At 37.4% G+C, this 25,032-nt stretch overlaps 1 protein-coding gene across 1 annotated transcript in view; it reads left to right on the plus strand.

Annotated features, from left to right (window-relative positions):
- LOC121297390 (teneurin-3-like) overlaps nt 1-25,032 on the plus strand; it is a 258,654-nt gene that overhangs the window by 143,559 nt on the left and 90,063 nt on the right. The window contains exon 5 of the mRNA XM_041223701.1: nt 17,273-17,510. Within this exon, the coding sequence (XP_041079635.1) occupies nt 17,273-17,510 (238 nt within the window). The remainder of the gene's footprint in view (nt 1-17,272; nt 17,511-25,032) is intronic.

Below are 25,032 nucleotides of genomic sequence, written 5' to 3' on the forward strand. Positions count from 1 at the left end.
TTTAATTTACAAAACAATTGTATTCCTGGTGATAAGGACTAGGAACACAACAAGCCAGTGTACTATATGTACAGTATTTTGCCCTGTCTAAAGATATTTTGTAATAAAAAAAAGTATGGAAGAATGAAATAATTGGATTGGAATCCAAGTAAATCAGTTGAGTTCCCAGTTTTCTCTGGGATTTTTGTTTATCAAATTTCAGGAAAAAAAATACCTTAAGCTTCTGTAAAACATGTAACTTTTTTTTAATAAGTAATTTAATTTATGTACAAATGCACATTTATTTAAATAACGCCCCCCACCCCCCTTTAAATAGTAGTGCTGTATATGTATTTATTATGTATTTGTGAAACTGAGACAAACTACTTTAGGCTATATTGTTGTAGTTATTAATGACATGCATAATCCTTTTGATGTTTTTAAACTGTTATTGAATCCAACATTTAAATGCATGTCTCTGGAGGCCTTTCAGAAAGACACAAAGCTGTAAAGGTAAGCAAAAGTCCTGTCATACTGCAGTAGATCAGCTGTTAGTGCAATTTGCCAAAAAGTTATGGTAGATTTCCTGCAGACATAACTAGAGGATCAAACTCTGTTAACATGCTTTACCACGCTTACTGAAACCCAGTTAAAGATTATGTCTGATCTTCCATTCATATTAAACAGAAAAGCCATCCATTTTCACCTCAGGTGCTGGATAACCCAGTAATTTCTAAATCTAAATGTATGGTCTGTAACTTTGTGATATATATATATATATATATATATATATATATATATATATATATATATATATTGTTCCAACGTTTCTATAAGTAATATAAATGTGTAGTATCTAAAAACTAACAAAAAAATTATATGTTTTAAAATTCAACCTGCAGACACTTTGCAGACATATATACACACACACACACACACACACACGCACACATATTTTGGCACTTGAATGTCACATGGGGCTCTGTAGCTGGTACATTCTTGAAATATATATCAATATAAATAACATTACATAATTTCTTCCCAAACCTCCTATACCTGTTTTCATGTGGCAGGTTTATTTATTTATTTATTTATTATTGATGCTTAGTATATTGCTTTTAAATTCAGCGTGTGTGGTTCGTTTATACAAAATACGTCATAGAGGAGTTCAGTTATAAAATACAGTGCATAAAATAGTAAGCTTCTTATTTCATTCTCTGAAATTAAATGATTCCAAGGTGTCAGCTGAATAATGCACATGTTAATGTGTTTTTAGACCAGAGCTATAGCACTGTCAGTCATCCACACAAGTATATATTTAACTGTACAGATAATTAAATACACATGGTTGCTTAGGCTACTAATTTCAAGACAACACTTAATGTGAAAGCTTTTGCAAAAACAATCTGTTTTCCTTCTGTACCAATTTAAAAATCTGAAATTAATTAGTCTGGATGGAAATGTAGCTCAAGGATGCAATTTGCAGAAATGTCACCAACCTAAGCTAATTATCATGGAGTTGCTTGTACTTTTTCTTTATAGCAATATCATATCTGTAAACTGGAACAGCGACGTTGTGTTGTGGTATAATGTGGCAGACCATAAAACCATTAAAATTCATGTCTTCTTACTGACTGTTTGATGAAATCAAGCTTTTATTATTTTTACTCTGTAGATCATCAGAAAGGCCTGCTCAGTGAGCTTCTCTCTCTCTGACTACTTGGCTGACATGTATTTTAATGTCAGTTACCCTATTAGGAACTCAGTCAAGTACTAACCACATTTTAACAGGATGCACAGTTCTGACTTGTAGACATGTCAGTCCCACTCTCAAACTTGAGTAAGGATTCCTATTGTCAGATGCACTGGGCATGAAAGCAGCAATTTTACAGCATAAAAATTCCAATAACATTTACTGTGGTCGACTGAGATTGAAACACACGTGGGCACTGCTCAGTCTTGGTTGCTTAAGCACCAGCTTTTCTGGCTGTTTTCCAATTTCTGCATTTTCGTACAGTTTTCCATGTTACTTGCTGTGGAGTAAATAGACCATTGGCTCATGGTTTATTGCATTGTGTACTCAAAGCATGACATACTAAAAGCTGGAATAATAATAATAATAAAAAAAAAAAAAAAAACATACACACAAATCTTTGACCAGCATCTGTGGTGAAAGTGTTGAGTTATGAGCCAAGTAAGCACATGCAATTAGTGGTTTAAACTGAATCACTGTGTTGACTTAATTACATCCTCGTCCCAAGCTGAGCCACAGATGAAAGCATCTTTGTTGGTAAATAAAATTGTAACAAAGCAGAAAAACTGTCAATACACAGCTTCATGGTGTTTGTTTATTATATGTAAATAAATACCACTGTACATTTTCTTTTCACTGTGTTTGAAATCATAAAACTAATGAAGGTTCTGAATCAAATTAAACAACAGTCTTAGGGCCTCATACACTAAACAGCGGTAACGTGTTTTTGCACGCAGAAAGCCCCTTACCTTACTGTTGCATTAAAAAAAAAAATCTGTTTTTATAAAGAAAAACACAAAAGCTTTTTGTCATTTAGGTTTGCAGTTAACATTTCTCCCATGCTTACCTTTTCTTTCCAGCACCCACACATATATATATATACTATAGTGCTGTGTGTAAACCTCATGCATAATTCCATATGTTGAATTCTGCGTGCTGAATTCTGTGTGTTGTGACAACTTGCAAATTAATCATTTAGCTTGCTTTATTTGTGTATATAATTAGCTTATTGAATAGAGCTACCGCTGGTTCATTTTTGCACGCAGTGTGGCTTCCCCCTGCCATGCGTTAATTCCGGTCATTTATTGCCATTAAGTGAATGAGGCCCTTAGTATGGCTTTGTTTCAACCACTCTTACTAAGTGTTATTTTCAATTATCTACAGCTATTGCTGTTTTACAGGTTTCCATTTTCTTAGCTATTCCATCATGGGAATGGTTAATTATTTTTTTTTTACCTGTGAATTAGCCATACATACTATTCCTAAATAATATTACATTTACTTAGAAATAAATCCCAGTTATATACGCCTTGTGCAAAAGCAATCACTGTCTGTTTTTCAATCAGAGCCTGTTTGTTTAAGTGAACAAATGAAGTAAAGTACATTGGATATTGCCTGTGGCACATAACCTAGCTATAATTAGAAATTTTAATTGTTATAGTATCAAGGGATAAGGATAGTGTTAGGTTGAGCTCATTAAGATTCTAAAAAACATTACAGGATATTTATCATTTGTATTATACAGTTTAGTTTATTTGGTGAAAAACCAAGCTTTTCTTTCCTTCAGTTGCTGTAATGTACTGTATTTTAGAATACTGCATTTTCAACATTCAAAAGTGACAAAACATATTTCAGACTGTAGGTTGTATGCTGCTCAGCTCTTTTGAAAAGCTTTTATTAAACATTTCTAATTGATGTGAAAACCCAGGGGACACTTTTACAGTTCTGTTATCAGTGTAGCACTGATATTAAAGTGTCTGGTTATAATCCTCTTCTGTTTACTGTATACAGCTATGGCCAAAAGTTTTGCATCACCTAGAATTATAGGATCACAAGAAGTTATATCTACAATGATATAGTAGTGCAATAGCACAGGGATGTGCGAATGTGTCTAAACAGGTTTTGCCCTCAATTCGGCTGCTAAACACATTTTCTCCACTAGCCAACAGAGAAAACAAAACAGTAGCCCATAATAGTTTATTCTAATAAACTTAACTGTTACACACTGCCAGCATATGTTTAAAAATGTGTTGTATATGACATGAATATAGCATTTAGACTTCAAGACCACTTCACTAACATACTTTGCATAACATTTTCTAAACAAAGTTGTTAAGGCAGGAGAAAGGCAGACAAAAAATCAAGCACATCCTATCGACTTAATTTGCTAAACTTAAATAAATGATCAACAAAACAATGGTATACTGTACAGGCAAAAAGAGAGCAAATGAGTTTGCCTGAGACAGGGAAAATGAACAAGCACTACTGTGGAAGGGTGTGGCAAAGTGGTTTGTAGTGCACAAGTGCAGTGGTAATGTGGTGCTCAGAAATGATAGACACAAGACAGTGAAAAAGCAGCTCTTTGCTGACAAATAATAATACCTGGCTCTACACAACGATGTATATCGCTCAGGCAATCCACGGGGTTCAGTCCCAAAATAATAATACACTAAACAAGACACACACAAACACAATACGGCCACAAGTCCAGAGTGAGTGCTCTTAGTGAAACTGGTGATTTACAGGTTTATTTGTGTACAGTGGTGAAGTGTTGTCCGGGTAATTGCTGACGTTTTATCTACAGCTCCCGGAGGTTAGCCGTATATAATGACAAGCACAGTCAGTTAGCAACAATCAAAACCCTTAACACTCACGGTATTTAATTACTTCCGTTTCCCAAACGGGTCCTTTTAGTAACCACATCAAAGGAACAGATTACATCACACCCCCTGTTATACCCGTAGTCACGTCGCCTGCGATAGCTAGTTCAGTCACATCTCCTCCAATCCATGACTGACACATCGCGTACCACATTAGGGCGATGACTTCGGGCATTGTGACTACGCCTCCTTCCTGGTCTGGATGAGCTGCTTCACACTGAATAAATCACTACGCACCGCTACATTCTAAATTCCATGACAAACTGTTGTTTTATTTGTTATTAGTTACAAAACCACAGTCAGTAATGAGTGGCATTGAACCTGTTTCCTTTAATATATATTGGGGGTGAAACTCCACATAACTGGTACATTCTGAGTGAAGACAGCAGCCCATCTGAAAAATAAATAAATAAATCAAATAAGTGCACCAGCAACAGTAGACACAAGATTGAAAAACACACACACACAAAAAAAAAAAAAAAACTACAGCATGGGCTGGTGAATGTACTTAAAGAAAAAAAAAAATATGGACATTAATTTTATGGAAATAAGTCCAAAAAATCTCAAAAACATTAAGGGAATTTTATGCCAGAGCAAGTTCAACTGGGGACCATTATTCAGTCTCCAGTTTTATAACACTAAGCTGGACTAAACAGTAGAAGTTTTAACATCTCTGCTGACAGCGAGTTTAAAACCAGCAATAATGTATTCCTGTCAGTCATGAAAACTCTTAGAAAAACAGGTAAAAGACAAGACCAGACATGACCCCCCGAATTACCGACCTGGATTTTAAACGTCTGCGAGAAACTGAGGTACTGTCCCCTGACACCGCGGTCGGATTGGTGCGTAAAGTCTGGTTCAATCATCAACTTAATCTGGCACGACTAGGACACGAGGGTGTCCGACAACTAACAAAAACATCTTTTGAGAGCCAAAAGGATGAAAACGTACTACAATATGTGTGCCTCGCATATAACGAGTTTACAATCTCACCTCAAGATCCGGCTTCAGTCTCCATCACAGCTGGTCTCATTATTTCCTTAATGTCATTTGAAACTCCGCCCATCATCACAGCTTGTACTCAGTCCTCTAGTTTCTAGTGAGATGGCACTTTTGATGAAGAAATTAACAATAAACAAACATGTGCAATTTATTTTTAATAAGTTATCACCATCCCACGCATGGTATATATCATGGGAACCGCACGCCCGTCGTGGTTTACAAGTAAATTACAAACCGCTACTCAAGATCATGCAGCAGTCTCTTGACACAGGGGTGGTACCGACAGACTGGAAAATTGCAAACGTAATACCGATCCACAAAAAGGGAAACAAAACTGAACCAGGTAACTACAGACCAGTAAGCCTGACTTCTATTATATGCAAACTTATGGAAACTATAATAAGATCCAAAATGGAAAATTACCTATATGGTAACAGGGTCCTGGGAGACAGTCAACATGGTTTTAGGAAAGGGAGATCGTGCCTAACTAACTTGCTTGATTTTTTTGAGGATGCAACATCGATAATGGATAATTGCAAAGCATATGACATGGTTTATTTAGATTTCCAGAAAGCTTTTGACAAAATCCCGCACAAAAGATTAATTCTCAAACTGAACGCAGTTGGGATTCAAGGAAACACATGTACATGGATTAGGGAGTGGTTAACATGTAGAAAACAGAAAGTACTGATTAGAGGAAAAACCTCAGAATGGAGTGTGGTAACCAGCGGTGTACCACAGGGATCAGTATTAGGTCCTCTGCTATTCCTAATCTACATTAATGATTTAGATTCTGGTATAGTAAGCAAACTTGTTAAATTTGCAGACGACACAAAAGTAGGAGGAGTGGCAAACACTATTGCAGCAGCAAAGGTCATTCAAAATGATCTAGACAAGATTCAGAACTGGGCAGACACATGGCAAATGACATTTAATAGAGAAAAGTGTAAGGTACTGCACGCAGGAAATAAAAATGTACATTATAAATATCATATGGGAGATATTGAAATTGGAGAAGGAATCTATGAAAAAGACCTAGGAGTTTTTGTTGACTCAGAAATGTCTTCATCTAGACAATGTGGGGAAGCTATAAAAAAGGCTAACAAGATGCTCGGATACATTGTGAAAAGTGTTGAATTTAAATCAAGGGAAGTAATGTTAAAACTGTACAATGCACTAGTAAGACCTCATCTTGAATATTGTGTGCAGTTCTGGTCACCTCGCTATAAAAAAGATATTGCTGCTCTAGAAAGAGTGCAAAGAAGAGCGACCAGAATTATTCCGGGCTTAAAAGGCATGTCATATGCAGACAGGCTAAAAGAATTGAATCTGTTCAGTCTTGAACAAAGAAGACTACGTGGCGACCTAATTCAAGCATTCAAAATTCTAAAAGGTATTGACAGTGTCGACCCAAGGGACTTTTTCAGCCTGAAAAAAGAAACAAGGACCAGGGGTCACAAATGGAGTTTAGAAAAAGGGGCATTCAGAACAGAAAATAGGAGACACTTTTTTACACAGAGAATTGGGAGGGTCTGGAATCAACTCCCCAGTAATGTTGTTGAAGCTGACACCCTGGGATCCTTCAAGAAGCTGCTTGATGAGATTTTGGGATCAATAAGCTACTAACAACCAAACGAGCAAGATGGGCCGAATGGCCTCCTCTCGTTTGTAAACTTTCTTATGTTCTTATGTTCTTATGTTTATACCTTACATATACACATTGCTATGGAAAAGTCTTAGACATGTTACATTTTTCTACTCTGATGCATTATGGACATCAGCAATTTACTCAAAGCCTCCACTAGTATTTTCTACTATTATAACAACCTTGACTTGCATAAAGAAGGAAAAACATTGAGCAAAATAGCTCGCATCACTCGATTTTCATGGTGTGGTATCCGAAGCATAATCTACAAGTACAGAGAAACATCATCTGTAATTGACAAACCCAGGACTGGAAAACAAAAAGCTGTCTAACAAGGATGAGCAATACTTAAAGATAATATCCTTAAGGAATAGAAAGAAGACAAGTGCTGAATTGACAACAGAACTGGCAGGCTCAGGTGTCGTTGTCCATCAACAGTCCAAAGCACCTTTGACCATCGTTCCATGGTCCAATTGTAAACAGAATTGAGATGTATACCCATGATTTATACACAAACAGCTCCACTTTTTATTTATTTATTTTTTTTAATAAAAAGACATTTTGGATTTTTGGCAGAGCAGTGGTTTTTATTTGACAAGTTTCCCAGTTGAATTAGACTTGTAAAAGTCTTAAATGACTAAAAATCATTTTATTTACATGTATTGTTGACTGTTGGAGGTTCATATTGATCACAGATAATGATATGCTACTGACTTGGTCAATATTCTGAAAGCACAAGTTCTTAAAATAATATAGACAGTTGGTAAAGGTCATCACCTTTTGATATTTGGCTTTAATAAATACCAAACCGTAGGTGGTTGTGAAAAATGTGAGTTGATCGACTTGAAAAAGCTAATGAATTCAGGTCTATTGTTAGTCTTTTGTTACAGTCTTTACTTTCAGCCACTGCTTTTTGTTGAAGTGTTTTGAATACAATTTTGCCAGAAGTAATTTCGAAGTAATGAGTTTCAGTTTGACTACCACCTGATGTCTTTGTATGTTTATTAAGACAGCAGCAGCAAATTGCAAAGCAATTTATTAAAGTTTGTATCTCTTAATTTTAACACTGTCTCTTCCAAAGCAGGTAAACGGCAGATTTATTTGTCTCCTAAATTCTTTGGCAGTCAATAAAAGATGATTTTAATTTGATTCAGGTGAGTCGTAATTTTATGTTTAGATACCTAATTTCCCTATGCATTGTGTTCTCTGGCATTCTTGACCAATCATTTTATTTTGTATTTAATTTCACAAGCTTCAAACCAAGTAGGTCTGCTCTTTGATCAGAATGTAGAAGAGCATTGATTTTAACAATTCAGAAAATAGAATTCAACTGCTTCTTGCTTATTGTTAATGAAAGCTGTATCCCTGTAAGCTTAAGCAGCTGAGAACCTAAAGAAGACACAGTCATTACATTCAGTTAGAATACAAAGAGAGCCAGAGAGAGATAGAGAGAGAGAGCACTGTAGTGACCCTTAAAGAAATGGAGTGTTCCTTCACTGCTCACTGACACACATCTTACAGCTAATGCTTTGTGCTGTGCAATCTGGAATCTGGGCATTTTCAATTTTATCTCAGTCTCTGAACAAAGAATATTTTTCAGAATGGAACAGGCTTGCCCTTATGGTGTTTCACAAAGCCTTTACGCTTCATTCTCTTTCGTGGACTGATGCAAAACTTCTTTATAGCAAACCTCGCAGTTAAATTAGCTTTATGCCCTGGGTACTGCCCTGGTGTTTAATTGTCTTTGGGGTCATCATGGTCCACCTTCGGACTGAAAGCATTTCTTAGTCTCTCTTTAAAACTGAAGAGGCTTTGTTCCTATGTCTTTATTGTCCATTCCACTGCCTCTCCGAGGTCTGTGCTTGTTTACTTTCCGGTCTTTTAACATGCCCTGACAACAAATCCCAACAATGGATGATGTGAAATAGCTTTTCAAGCCATAATATCCAAAAGTTCTCCAACCTCTGTTGATATTGTTAAAGTTCTGTACCCCTGCCTATCAAGCTGTTGAACAGTTTCTAACAATTGCACCCAAATGCGGTTAAGCTAATGATAATGTTCGTTATGGGGAATTTATTTGGAACATTTGTAATGCAAAATAAAAATTATCTTTTCAGTTTGTTCTGTGACATGATGTCTTTAAAATCTCAGTGGGCAACCATTAACACTGAAAACAACAAAGACAGTTTGGCAAGTTCTCTTGCATGCATATAATTGTAATACCAGGGTTCCCCTTTAAGGTACTGTGAACAGCATGGGACATGTAGGACTGTCTGGTTCCAGAAATTAAGAGACCAGAGTCTCAATGACAAAATAAATAAATGTCCATAGAGATGTTAGTGCCTCCTCGCTGGCTTTGTTCTCGCTCCCTCGCATTACCAAACAGAACTAAATTTCCAAGCTAACACAGTCTTCTATATGCCCTTGGCTTGGTCCCATCAATTCAGCAATAGCCAGTCAATAGCTGATTGGATTATTGCTTAATCACGGTATTGATGAGGTGGAACCAGGAGCACCTGCGTGGGTGCCCTTACCAAGTGTGTTCCTGTCAAACTGGAATAGTGCTGACATTTTCAATTTTTCTGTTAGAAGTGAATCACAATAAATTCCATTCTAACACCTTGACAGACTATTGATAGTGAAACTGGCATATTTGGGCTTCATGTATCAAATAAATGATTAACTTAACTTTTGCCTTATACGAAATCCAAAAGTTATAACATACTTGTGTCCAAAAGCAAATGCTAGCCTCTGTAAATCAAAACAGAAACAAACACCTAGCTCTCTTTTGGAGCTCTGACTATACACCAATATATCCCTGACTAACCCACAGGACAGCTAAGCAGTTTATCTGTTACAAACACAAAACTTTCCACAGGCTTCACACAGTTTGACACAATACCTTATTCCAATACAACTGATCACGATCATGATCCTGATCTCTCTCTCTCTCTCTCTCTCTCTCTCTCTCTCTCTCTCTCTCTCTCTCTCTCTCTCTCTCTCTCTCTCTCTCTCTCTCTCTCTCTCTCTCTCTCTCACTCACACTCACACTCACACTCTTCGCTGTCAGGCTCTTCACTCAGCAACCTTGAACAGACTGGCTGCCTCTCTTAAATACCCTGCACCTGGCTCCAATTTACAATTAGCACCAGGTGCAGGGGATAACTAAACAACTAAACTCCCTGCTATCTCAGGTGATATATATATATATATATATATATTATATATAATATATATATATATATATTATATATATATATATATATATATATATATATATATATATATATATATATGTGTATGTGTGTGTGTGTGTGTGTGTGTGTGTGTGTGTGTGTGTGTGTGTGTGTGTATATAGTGATTCGGGTTCTTTTGCAGCACTTTAATGACCCAGCCACACACGAAACTTGATTTTTAAAAGTGCTTGTGCGCTATTTTTAATAAATAACAAAACAAAAACAAAGCCTAGCTCTTTTTTGAGCACTAACTAACACAAGCTGGAACCTTCTCTAATCACCAGACAGGTAAGCTTGTTTACTGGTTGAAAAAACAAAACAAAACAATTTCTCACAGCACAACTCAAAAAATGTTTCACACTACCTTTCCTTTACACTTACGGCTGTACACACTCCAGAAGTCGGGCTCCTACACACACCAGCAGTGATAGCCAGGTGCAGGGGATAATTACTAATAAACAAATTAACACATGTAAATTAAACATTAATCGAATTACAGCTTTTCAGCCCATGTTCTTCATTTCAAATGAACCTCCCCTTACCTGATTAGTTTGAAATGCAGGTGCCCCCATCTGCGCCATCGCTCAAAGCTAACATGCAAATGAGGCCACAACTCAAAGGTTATGCTGACCACCATCACTAACACAGACGGTAAAAGACGGGGCAAAGTAAAACCGCATTACAGGACAAAGCCAGTTTCCTCCCATTTGCTTGTTTTTATATTGTGGCTGAGGGATTAACTGGCTATCAGTTACCTCGTTTATTCTTCGACTGCATTCGGCACGGGGTTTTCTCAACAGCCAGTTTGTCAATAATCACTCACTGTTGGCCACGCATTCTCCCGATTTTATCTGGATGGGGCATTTTAACCCCATCTAGCACATCAAACAATAATAACAATAAAACAGTGTTTCAAATAAACACAAAACAGTGCATTGAAATCATAGTAATATAAATAAACACAGGGGCTGGGGATACCCAGTCACAGTTATCAATCAGTCTGAATTTCTAAAGCAATGTTGATGCTGAAATTATAGTATAATTGCCTTTCACTGAATGACTTTTAGACTTTCCTGCAGAATACCTTGCAATTTGTGAGTCTGGGAACATGTCTACTACAGAGTTGTTTAACTAGTCACAACATGTAAAGGTCTCTGTAATTGTAACTTTCTTGATCTCTGTTTTTTCTTTGACAATAAAATATGTTATAATTGAAGTGCTGATTTTCTGAGCATCACTGGCTTTTGGGGGCTTTTGTGATCTCTTATGCTTACCGCAAACATCTTCTTACTCCTAAGTTCCACTGTTAAAACTAGTCCTGCATAGTTCACAAGTATGCCTTTTTCCAACATTGCTTAGGATTATGTGAGAATATGTTGTTATGCAGGAAGCTTGAAGTTTGGATCAATATTTATTTTTTATTTTTTTTAGCGAGAGGGCTTATCACACGTGAAGCTATCATAAATATGTGAGCTTGCCTCATGTATTGAATGCATGCTTGCCACAGGACTCCCCTGGGTCCTAAATCCAGCTAGATACAGATGGGGAGGGCGGTAACCACAGACTGCACATTAGTTTTGCAGAAATTAAAGGGTTGCTGACATAAAGGGGTTTTGAGCAAAATACTGGAGAAAATCTGTCCTGGGAGAGTCAGAGCAAATAAGGGAGAGTTGACAGGTCTGCATCTCTTGTATCTGTGAAGTGTGTGTGTGGGGGGAGGGATGTGATATGCTACACCACTTGGATATGGATATGGGCTGTATATTGCTGTACTAACCTCTAGTAAGCATTATTTATTGACAGCTGTCTCAAATTGAATTGCCCCAAATTATATAATGGGATATATTTCCCATTCATTTTTGTTTTGTTGGATATTTTCTGCATATGCTAAATTTCCAGATGATTACAATGTTGATACTTCATTGTTTCCATTTAGATCTACTGTATGCAAGTATAAGCATTATGCAGAACCTAAATGGGCTTATTTTACAGTTTACTGAGCTGTGGCATGCATTCTGTAAGCAGTAGCTATACATTTAACATAAATAGACCACTTCGCTATTTGGTGTACAGAATATACCTAATGAGTTCCAAGATGTATCACAAAAACAATTTTGTGCAATTTAGTTGAAAAAACAGTGATTTGGTTTTGTATTTTTTTCTTACTGTGTTGTTAAAATTAAAGGAGATATTTACTACCAAGCTGAGCATATCTTAATCTGAAAAAAAAAAAAAAAAGATTTGTGAAAACAGCTTAGCAATAAAATTGCACAGGCTTCATAAAACACTGTTTGATAGATATCACTTGCAGCATTAATAACTAATCGACAAAGGATGTAATTTCAGTTCTGCCAAGCAATATTTATCAAAAAGTCTTTAAAACATCATCTTGCTGTTCGGAACTATGACAATGTGACATTGAAGAATTGGGAGATGGAAACATATATCTTAATGTGATTTCAAAGTAAACGCCATAAAACATACAGTACAGCTGTTTCTTCCATCTTTAGCATTTCACCACAAATTTTGACACGTTTCAATGTGAGAATTTTGTGTGGTCTGTGACAGATTGTTTTACATATCGTTTCAGTATTCATTATAACTGACCATAGAATAGAGTACTTTGTTTCTGTTAGGAGTGTGACATGCATACGGAGCCAAAACCAGCAGTGGAGTATATTTTGACACAAGCAAACAGAATTTAAATACTTTATGATTTATCATAGATAATATTGGTCTTACTAAGTGTCAGTTACAGCAGTAACTAATCTAGTGTGGTACCTGTCCTGGGGATTTGAAATGAGTAAGACCTCATTCTTATGGTATGAAGGATCTAGGCAAACCCCATCAGCACAAAGGTTCTGTATGGAAACTAAACCCCTTAACTAATATAGTACGTACTGTGAACAAGTAAATTTCAAGATACATTTTTATATTCTACTTCATCCCAGAAGAAAGCCTATGATTTAGTTTAAGTGCTAACAGCTATTGCCTTGGCGTTGTTTTATTTATCTCCACTGTGCAGCATAACTTTAGCAGGATAAATACAGAAAAAAAGTCTATAGTCTATAAGTTAATATGCAGTTGACTCTGTCTCTTATCGAATATGAAAAGACAAGTGGTTCTGACACAGGGCTACCTGTACATAAATGAGTGCTCAACAATACCCATTATTATAACTTATTTCTAGCTAAACAGTTTCAAGTTGCACTTAATTTGGAATGTCATTCTCTCCCCTCCTTTGAAAATGGTATCAATGTTATATTGTCGAATAACGCTTTTTCTCACACAGAGAGATGTGTAGGAGTGAATAAATCTATTTTGGTTAGCTTACATGAGTTTGATCTTTTTTCATTTAAATTCTCAAATGGGTGGAACAGCATCGTCAGTAGTGAGGCCCAAATTTCAGCTCTTGGGCACCAGATTACTGAACGGACCCTCAGATGAGTCACTGCCTCCTCTTGCACCCCAGCAACCCAGCAGTGCTGACAGGACCTCACTGCTGTATCTCAGCTGGACTTCCTGACTAATTAATGTAAAAAGTGAAATCAAGACACTGCAGAATAAAATCTAAATAGTGAGCATGCTTTTACTTTGATTCTTGTAAAAAAATGCTTTACATCCCTTCATCCATGCTATCCACAGGAGATATGCATGTTTTTGAGGATAAAAGCATATTGACAAGGACAATATTTACATTGAGATTTTCTGCAAGTCATTAAAAACAACCCTGCTGGATAGCTTGTTTTGCCCATGTCCTAAGTGATCACTGTCTATATATAAATATCCAGGTGACCTCCCCATTAACAGCCTTCATTGTTTCAGATACTGTGGGAGGTATAGAATTTTATCAAAGTGGCAATTGTTCTCCCAGATAGTTTTGTGGACATGGTCAGGTTAGCATTAGTAATCTCATTCTGTCTTTTTAACTGTAGTTATTAAAGTGTTCTAACTGAGAAAGATATTTTATCCTGCATCCAGCATTAACCTAATTTCTTTGAGGAAAATGGTGCACATATATAGAATATCCCAAAATGCACAATGCAATAATGCTTTGATGAGTTTGAAAGTGTTATATTTATTCTGAAAAAGGTCTTTGGCTGACTCTTATATTATTTCCCTGCTTGTGTGGTTTTAGCAGTTACCATTTAATTGCAACCATTCAGCTCTATTGTTTTGGAAAAGCAACACTTAGTTAATTAATGAGACCACAAAAATGAGAAAAGCTTGCTGTGGGACAACAGTTAAATATTGCTGTACACTTAGTGAGCAATTTCTAGGGGCGTCAAGTGTTTTTCTCTTTATTATATTTGTGGTTAGAAATTGAAATTCACATTCACTTGTGCTTTTTTAAAAGTTTTTTGTTTTGTTTAATTTCTGTATTTGCGTTGTTCTTTAGTTGTAGGGTTAAGGATATAGTTGGCTGTTATTGAAATAGTTTTAAACAGTTAAGATTTTCTTTAAGCCTATCTTCAGACAAAATATATACTTTGCCCATTGTTTGGTCATGTGAGAAAACCTTCTAGTGGTTAAAGCAGGGGTGCTAAAGTAGTTAATTGGACCAATCAAGCACTTATTAGAAGCTTAATTGGTCCAATTAAACAATTTAGTGTACAGTTGGAACAAAAACCAGGAGGGACACCGGCCCTCCAGGACCAGGATTGGGTACTCCTGGGTTAAATGGAGAGAATCAGTCAATAATCAAGGTCTGTACTTTCTAACATGTTCATTGTGGGTTGCTATATAAAAGTATTCTCTGATGGTCGCATTCAGACATATATTACACAATCTTATATAGTTGGTGTGAAATAAAAAAAAAAAAAAAAAAAAAAAAAAAACTTTTAATTTATGTGGCCTAATGGATGCTAAGGTCATTAGTTATATACAGAGGTTTGCATAAGTATTCACCCCCCTGCAAAGTTTTCACATTTTGTTGGCACCTGAGCATACTCCATGACGCTTTCAAATTAGACTTTACATGTAGAATCTACACAAACTACTTCACACTGATAAAGTTAAAAAATGCATATAGAATATAATTAAGTACGATTTACAGAGAAAAACAGATTAATCTCAGTTGCATAAGTATTCAACCCCTTTGCTACTGCAGCTTTAAATCAGCTCAGGTGCAAATGATTTATTTGAAAGGTCACAACATTAGTTTCAGCCTGTGTGTACTCAAAGTGGTTTAACTTGTAGATAATTCCCCTCAGGTATATAAAGACTTTCAAGCTGCAACTCACATAGTGATCCAACAAAGCAACCATGAAGACCAAGGAGCTTTCGAAACAAGTCAGGGATAAAGTGGTAGAGAGGCATAGAGCAGGAGAAGGTTACAAGACAATTTCAAAGGTGCTGATTATCCCTCTCAGCACAGTGAAGTCCATCATTAAGAAGTGGAAGATGCATCATACTACCCAGACACTACCCAGATCAGGTCGTCCTCCCAAACTGAGCAGCCGGGAAAGCAGTAAACTGGTTAGGAATGTCACTCTGAAGCCAGCGACCTTGAGAGATCTGCAAAGTTCTGTGTGGGAGTCAGTGTTCACACTTCAAGAGTAAGCAGGTCCCTACACAAAGCTGGCCTGTATGGACATGTGGCAAGAAAGAAGCCATTACTCAAAAAGCCTCATCTTAAAGCATGTATGGAGTTTGCGAAAAAGCATTTAGATGATACTGCTGACATGTGGAAAAAGGTTTTGTGGTCAGACGAGAAAAAAATTGAACTTCTCGGTCTAAATTCCAAGCATTGCGTCCAGCGCAAGCTCGAACACTGCACATCACCCAGTCAGCACCATCCCACCTGTCAAGCATGGTGGTGGCAGAATCATGGTATGGGGATGCTTCTCTTCAGCAGGGACTGGGAAGCTTGTCAGGCCAGCGGGGAGAATGGATAGTGCAAAGTACAGGCAAATCCTTGAGGAAAACTTGTTTGAGTCAGCTAAGACTCTGAAAATAGGGAGGAAATTCACATTTCAGCAGGACAATGACCCGAAGCACAAAGCCAAAGCCACACTGGAGTGGTTGAACAAGAAGTAAATTAATGTATTTGAGTGGCCCAGTCAAAGTCTTGACCTGAATCCATCGAAAATTTATGGCGAGACTTGAAGATTGCAGTCCATCGACGATCCCCAACAAACTTCCATCAGAACTGGAGCAATTTTCCCATGAAGAATGGGCAAAGATTTCACCATCCTACTGTGCAAAGCTAGCAGAGACCTATCCAAAAAGACACATAGCAGTATCTGCTGCAAAAGGTGCTTCTACCAAGTACTGACTGAAGGGGCTGAATACTTATGCAACCAGTAAATTCCATTTTGTACATTTTCTTTGCAAGTTTTGCTGACATTTAACCTCCTCCTCATATAACAGTGTTCAGTTTAACCACTACAGCTTTGATTAAAAAAAGTTAATTTGAAAAACTGTGCACACATTATTTGTAATTCAGCAAAATGTGACATTATTGGTAGGGGTGAATACTTCTGCAAATCACTGTAGTATGAGTATCCCTGTGCTGTAATCAAAACATTATTTTAAGCACCCATAAGGAAACATCTGCCTCACTGAATGACCTTCTGGTAAAGAACATACAATATTCATGCTTGACTGTTTGTCAAGATGTAATCTTGTGCTAATTTTAGTGTATGCCTGTGGCTAGAAGAAAATAGTAGCCTTTCATATTGAATTGTGTCAGTGATCAATTTTCCCTGCATGCATTTGTAGAGCTACATGCACTGGGTGTATTAAATGGTTGTTCATATGGCTGGTGGCTACAACATTGAACAGTGAAAGCAGGCAACAGTCTGAAGCAATTTTGTTCAGATGTTACATTGTAATGACATTCATTGATCTCTAGAAAACATTCCTTAACAACAGCACTTAATTACACTGGACAGCATATTAGCCCGGTAAAACCCATTGTTAAAGTATGTTTGTTTGTTTGTTTGTTTTTGTTTATTTATTTATTTATTTATTTATTTATTTATTGTTATTTCAGAACAACCACCCAACCAGCAAGGCCAATCAACCTTACAGCCAGTACCACCATTACACAAACAGCACCCATCACAGCAGCACCCGTGTGTCACCTCCCTCAACAGAAACTCCTTGACCAGTCGGAAGAAACAAAGCCCGGCCCCCCCGGCCGCACTGCCCGCCGAGCTGCAAACCACACCCGAATCCGTCCAGCTGCAGGACAGCTGGGTCCTAGGCAGCAATGTGCCGCTGGAGAGCAGGTGAGCTGCAGCCTCTACTTTTACCTTTACCTTTTGTGGTTTGTATCTGTATCAATTCCAGAATCCTGATGCCTCAGCTAGTGTGTAAGAGTCCTACAGTATGAAATATTTAAAACAAAAATGGCTGGCACAGTTTACCGATTGGTAAAGTTGTGCACAGCTGCTGAATTTTGAGGACATTGTTTCCTGTAAGTCTTGGTTTATTTATGAGCATTGTTTGTACCAGAAATGTAGATAACAAATTTACATCTCTTACAAGAAATTATCTAGATTTTAACACTGGCTTTACTGGAGTGGGCTGTTTACAGTTACTGTTTGACAACCCGTCAAAGAAACAGACAGCAGATCATAAAATAGAGTGTGCCACCAATATCAGTAAAGACACACCACTATGTGCAGCTTTTACTAAAGGTTAATGATAACCTGAATTTCAAAACATGACCAAAATAAGAGCAGTCCAAGCTTCAGCTATGTTTCTGCTTTGTGCTTTTGAAAAAGGAGTAGTGTACCAAATCTATCTGACTTCAAATGGCCTGATGGGAGTTGTGGCTTAACCTTGATGTCTTCTATTCACAATATTTGTGCATGTATAATTATAGTGAGGGTATACGTTTGTATCAACATATGTCATGGTCTCACAAAAACAGTGTTTGAGTGGAAACTGACATGGCAAATTAGAACTTTAGGTTACGGATGTAACCCTGGTTCCCTGAAAGAGAAGACGACCAACAATAATACTTTTGGGCTATGCCTGCCACAGGTCTGGTATTTACTGAGCATTTTATGTCAGAGCTGCCGATAGGCCCCTCTGGGGAGTGACATCCTCGGTCCTGCCTAACCCCAACTCCTAACCTCTAACCCCTAACCCCTAACCCTAACCATCTGGAACATCGGGTGACCACCAGTGCAGGCAGGGTCCGCTCTAGGGCCGGCGTTATTGGCTGAGCCAGGGCCAAGGGCTTGCGCCTGCTGCCTGCCAAAATACTCAAGGACTTGGACCATTTGATTTTTCAAGTCTGTAATGTCTTGTGACTGTCTTGAGTCGCCGCGCATGGCTCAGGACATTCTACAGGACGTGCAGGCAGGTCACTATGGCACTGAGGGAGTTAAGAACATAAGAACATAAGAAAGTTTACAAACGAGAGGAGGCCATTCGGCCCATCTTGCTCGTTTGGTTGTTAGTAGCTTATTGATCCCAAAATCTCATCAAGCAGCTTCTTGAAGGATCCCAGGGTGTCAGCTTCAACAACATTACTGGGGAGTTGATTCCAGACCCTCCCAATTCTCTGTGTAAAAAAGTGTCTCCTATTTTCTGTTCTGAATGCCCCTTTTTCTAAACTCCATTTGTGACCCCTGGTCCTTGTTTCTTTTTTCAGGCTGAAAAAGTCCCTTGGGTCGACACTGTCAATACCTTTTAGAATTTTGAATGCTTGAATTAGGTCGCCACGTAGTCTTCTTTGTTCAAGACTGAACAGATTCAATTCTTTTAGCCTGTCTGCATATGACATGCCTTTTAAGCCCGGAATAATTCTGGTCGCTCTTCTTTGTACTCTTTCTAGAGCAGCAATATCTTTTTATAGCGAGGTGACCAGAACTGCACACTATTCAAGATGAGGTCTTACTCAACAGTTTTAACATTACTGATTTAAATTCAACACTTTTCACAATGTATCCGAGTATCTTGTTAGCCTTTTTTATAGCTTCCCCACATTGCCTAGATGAAGACATTTCTGAGTCAACAAAAACTCCTAGGTCTTTTTCATAGATTCCTTCTCCAATTTCATATCTCCCATATGATATTTATAATGTACATTTTTATTTCCTGCGTGCAGTACCTTACACTTTTCTCTATTAAATGTCATTTGCCATGTGTCTGCCCAGTTCTGAATCTTGTCTAGATCATTTTGAATGACCTTTGCTGCTGCAACAGTGTTTGCCACTCCTCCTACTTTTGTGTCGTCTGCAAATTTAACAAGTTTGCTTACTATACCAGAATCTAAATCATTAATGTAGATTAGGAATAGCAGAGGACCTAATACTGATCCCTGTGGTACACCGCTGGTTACCACACTCCATTCTGAGGTTTTTCCTCTAATCAGTACTTTCTGTTTTCTACATGTTAACCACTCCCTAATCCATGTACATGTGTTTCCTTGAATCCCAACTGCGTTCAGTTTGAGAATTAATCTTTTGTGCGGGACTTTGTCAAAAGCTTTCTGGAAATCTAAACCATGTCATATGCTTTGCAATTATCCATTATCGATGTTGCATCCTCAAAAAAAATCAAGCAAGTTAGTTAGGCACGATCTCCCTTTCCTAAAACCATGTTGACTGTCTCCCAGTACCCTGTTACCATATAGGTAATTTTCCATTTTGGATCTTATTATAGTTTCCATAAGTTTGCATATAATAGAAGTCAGGCTTATTGGTCTGTAGTTACCTGGTTCAGTTTTTTTTCCCTTTTTGTGGATCGGTATTACGTTTGCAATTTTCCAGTCTGTCGGTACAACCCCTGTGTCAAGAGACTGCTGCATGATCTTGGTTAGCGGTTTGTAAATTACTTCTTTCATTTCTTTGAGTACTACTGGGAGGATCTCATCCGGCCCAGGGGATTTGTTTATTTTAAGAGCTCCTAGCCCTTTAACACTTCTGCCTCTGTTATGCTAAAGTTATTTAAAACTGGATAGGAACAGGATGACATGTGGGGCATGTTGTCAGTATCCTCCTTTGTAAAAACTTGTGAAAAGTAATCATTTAATATATTTGCTATTTTTTTCTCTTCATCTACGATTTTGCCATTTGTATCTCTTAAACATTTAATCTCCTCTTTGAATGTTCTCTTGCTGTTGTAATATTGGAAAAACATTTTGGAATTGGTTTTAGCTCCCTTAGCAATGTTCATTTCTATTTCTCTCTTGGCCTTTCTAACTTCCTTTTTGACTTGCATTTGCAGTTCTGTGTACTCTTTCTGTGTACTTTCTTTTTGGTCCTTTTTTAATGCTCTGTAAAGTGCCTTTTTTCGCTGAATATTTTTTTTAATTGATCTATTAAACCATTTTGGCAATTTAGTTTTACATTTAGATTTGTCTACTTTAGGGATATAATTGTTTTGCGCCTCTAGTACTACATTTTTGAAGAACAACCATCCTTCTTCTGTGGGTGTTTTCTCTATTTTACTCCAATCTACTTCTGTTAGTCTCTGTTTCATGCCTTCATAGTTTGCTTTTCTAAAATTGTAAACCTTAGCTTTAGTCTTTACTTTTGAGGATTTAAAAAACACTTCAAATGAGACCATGTTGTGGTCTGAGTTTGCCAGTGGTTCTCTGACCTCTGTTTTAGTTATTCTGTCTTTGTTATTTGAAAAGACTAAATCAAGGCATGCCTCCCCTCTAGTGGGTGCCTTCACAAATTGTGTTAGGAAGCAGTCATTTGTCATTTCCACCATTTCTATTTCATCCTTCGCGCTACCCACCGGGTTTTCCCATTTTATTTGGGGGAAGTTGAAATCCCCCATTAGTATGGCTTCTCCTTTGCTACACACATTTCTAATGTCATTGTATAACAGATTATTGTGCTCACCGTCTGAATCTGGCGGTCTATAGCATGCTCCTATTATTATGCCCTTTGAATTTTTGTCTGTTATTCTGACCCATATTGATTCGGTTTTATTTTCTTTGTCCAGGTTTAACACCTGGGCTTCAAGACTGTTTCTTATGTATAGCGCTACCCCTCCTCCTCGTCTGTCCTGCCTGTCTTTCCTATACAGTGTATACCCACAAATATTATATTCGTCCCCATCACTCTCAGATAACCAAGTTTCTGTAACACCTATCACATCATAGTTACCTGTTAGTGCAGTAGCTTCAAGTTCTAGAATTTTGTTTCTGATACTTCTAGCATTTAGATAAATACATTTAATGGTTGTCTTACCTGAGTTGTTGTCCTTGTTTTGATGCGGTCTCCCTTCTGTTTTTTTTGTTGATTTCTCCCCCCTTCCTTTCTAGTTTAAATGCTTCTGAACCTGCTCGAGGATCTTTTCTCCAAGTAGACTGGTTCCCTTGTTATTTAAGTGCAGTCCATCCCGTCTATACAGATAGTCCTTGTTGTAGAATGTGGTCCAATGATCAATATAGGTGAAGCCTTCCCGTGTGCACCACGTAACCATTGGTTTTGATTTATTATTTCCAGCTGTCCATATGGTCCTTTGCAAGGTGCTGGTATATACCAGAAAATACCACAGTTTTGGTTTTGTTTTTTAATTTCCTTCCTAGCTCTCTGAATTTGTTTTGCAGGGATTTTGGTCTGTATCTTCCAATGTTGCCGATGTGGACGACTACTACCGGGTCATCTCCTGTTCGTTCTAGAACGTTCTCAGTGATGTGCTTGACCGAGGCTCCCGGAAGGCAGCACACTGTTGTAGTAAGGGGGTCCAAACTGCGAACTGAACTTGCTGTGTTTCTCAATATGGAGTCCCCAACAATCATGACCTCCCTTCTTTTTACTGTCTTGTCACCACTGTCAATAGGGTCCTGGATGTTGTTCCTTTCATTCTCTTGTTGTTGGTTCTGCTCATCAAAATTCTGAAGTGACTCAAATCTGTTGGTTGTTTTGATTTCTGGTGGTTGTGTTTGACGAAGTTTCTTTTTTTCCCTGCTTCTGCCTACCTGAACCCAGCTGTTCTGACCTTCTATCTCCCTGGTGGCTTTCAGTCTGTTAGGGGTGATGCAGACTTCCATGAATTGTGGGTGTGCCAGTTCCTCAAGATCCTGTTGCTGTCTCACTTCTTCCAGCTCCATTTCTAGCATACTTACTAGTTTATGCAAATCCTGGATCGCGCGGCACTTTACGCACACTTGGTTTAGCTCCGCTGGGTTTTCTCGGATTTCCCACATCAAGCAGGTGTCACAGATTACTGGCTTGAAGACCATGTTGAGGGTTTTTTTTTTTTTTTTGAAGTTTAGTTTTCTTCTGCAGCTGTCAACCTGCTTTCAAACTGCTTCGAAACTGCTCTGTACTTTTCCACGCCTGTACTTCTCCCACTCGCTGTCGTTGGGAAGACTGCCTCGTTTAACTGCGTTGTTCTGCTGTGCTGTCGGCTCCTCCCCTCGCCCGTGTCTCAAAAACGGCGCTGAATTTGAATCAGCTGCTCCGAGTTTCAGCTTGTTTGTTATCAGAAAAACACACGCGGCTGTGTTTCCCCAATGTCCTCTGTTTTCTGATTAAAGCAATTCAAGATGCAATTTCTCCTTTCTGCTTCGAAACTGCTCTGTACTTTTCCACGCCTGTACTTCTCCCACTCGCTGTCGTATATATATATATATATATATATATTTTTTTTTTTTTTTTACTCCAAGTTGCAAAAGCATGTACATTTGAGAAAGCAACCCTACAGTAGGGGCTGTTTGTAGAAGTGATTTCTGAAAGCATTGAATCAAAGGGTAGTATTTAAGTTTGCCGTAAGTTTTACACATAATCTTAAATGAAGTAAATTACATTTGTCCATTTTATAAATTTGGGCATTGAAAGTCCTGTAAAGACTATTTCTTAGAACTGTGTTATCTGAAGAAAGTAAAGTGTGTTCAGTGGCATAATAAAGAAATATATTTATTTTTTTACAAGTTCTGTGTTTTCATTAGTTTTTACAGTTACTGTTATAGTTATTGTAATTATTATAATGCCTACAATAGAGTACAGAAACAATAGCAATGGCAGATCTTCTTGTGGAATGAAAGATAAGTCTGTTAGACAGGGACCAAAACAATACATGGAAAGTGTGGTTATTGTACTTGTTTATTATTGGACCATTTTTTTAAAATGCTGCTTTAAAAATGAATTATCTTTTCAATGGTTAACATATTCTGCTTTTGGAGTATAATGTATTATAGTGCAATTTTAGAGTCAATGTGTAATCCCTTCAAGTAAAGTAAATACAATTACCCTTTGACAAGTAAGTATTCAATAATTGAAAATCTGATAGTTACTATTATTTTTATCAAACCGTCCTAACTCACGTCAATATTTTTATGTATGTGACATATCAATTAGTGTAACATGAAAACAAATACAAACAAAAAGTAAACATTTTCCTTCATAGTGAAAAGTGCAATTAAAACACATATGGGATGAATTGTTCCACATCCTGGTCCAGATAAAGTCTGGAAACTTTCCAGTTTGTGGTGTTAAAAATATCCATTAGAGACTGAATATTCGAACGAAGATTGGGATGTTTACTAATTAAGTCATGTTTAAATTCAAGAGCTCAAATAATATTGTTTTTTAGTTTGTAAAGGTAATTTATGATAGTTTTATATTGGATGGGCAAAATAGTCCAATGGCTTTGTAAACTGCACACATACACAGTACAAACATGCTGTCACTGCTGTTGTGCAGTGCACAGTTTTCTTTCATAGTTACATACTTGCCAACATTTGGAAACTGTTCAGCGGGACTCTCGTCATGGGGGAGGGTCATACTGATCATACACATGGGAGGAGTCATACGCAAAAAACACGCATTATCATATAATAGACGTACCCCCTGCAACTCAACACAACACAACCATCATGACAGTAAAAATAGACATAAGGAAGCGTTCTTACCTTAGTGATCAGCAGATGTGTCAGCCGCATGAAGAGCATAGTGTGTGGTTTTCACTAACTCTGCTGTGCAGAATACATTTTTTTTTTTCCTGTGGTTAAATATCGGGACTTTCTTCCTATGTATCGGGACATTTTCTAGGAAATGGGGACTGTCCCGACCATATAGGGACTGTTGGCATGTATGCAGTTAGTGTAGTGCACTCTCGCTGTGTCGCACTACATTGATTACTGCAAGGTTATAACTGTGTACGTTTCCAGAAACTCAACACATTTGATCCTTAATTTACTCTGCTAATTAGTTTTCAAAACTTAAAATCTGATTCATGTTATAATCGTAAAAATCACAAGTGGCAGCTGTTTTAATGCACATCTATACATAGATTTCTAGTTCTCACATTGTGACTGTGCGACAGTTTCAGTTTTAACTACTATAAATATAACAGATTTAGCCTTAGCAGTTTTAGGGAGGGAAACAGGCCTTATTTTTAAGTCAAAGTCTTCCTTTATCTTTTAAAACAACACTATTCTAACCTATATCTCTGCCTTCACATTCACTGATTGATTTTGTAATCTCAATTATCCCAGTTAGGAATGGTAGTCATAGTAATCACCAGTTGCATGAATCACAGGATATGTGTGCACTTTTTACAAAAACAAAGGTTCAAGGTTGTTGCTGTTGTTTTTTTTGTTTGTTTTGTTGCTTTTTTTATTGGTGCTGTGCTATGAACATTACATAATCTAAGGCCTGATTTATTTATCATTTCACAAGACAGATTGTTTAGCTTTGGGTTAAAAACAGTGTTATCTCAGTTGTTTTTTTATTTCTAATTTGTTGTTGTTTTCATGTATACACAAGTACACAGTGCTCCAGACAAGGTTCTGGGTCTGGAAGTAACGTTCCCTCTAATTTGAACACCAGAGAG

This window comes from Polyodon spathula, chromosome 2 (genome assembly GCF_017654505.1).
Source record: "Polyodon spathula isolate WHYD16114869_AA chromosome 2, ASM1765450v1, whole genome shotgun sequence".
Classification (NCBI taxonomy): Eukaryota; Metazoa; Chordata; class Actinopteri; order Acipenseriformes; family Polyodontidae; genus Polyodon; species Polyodon spathula.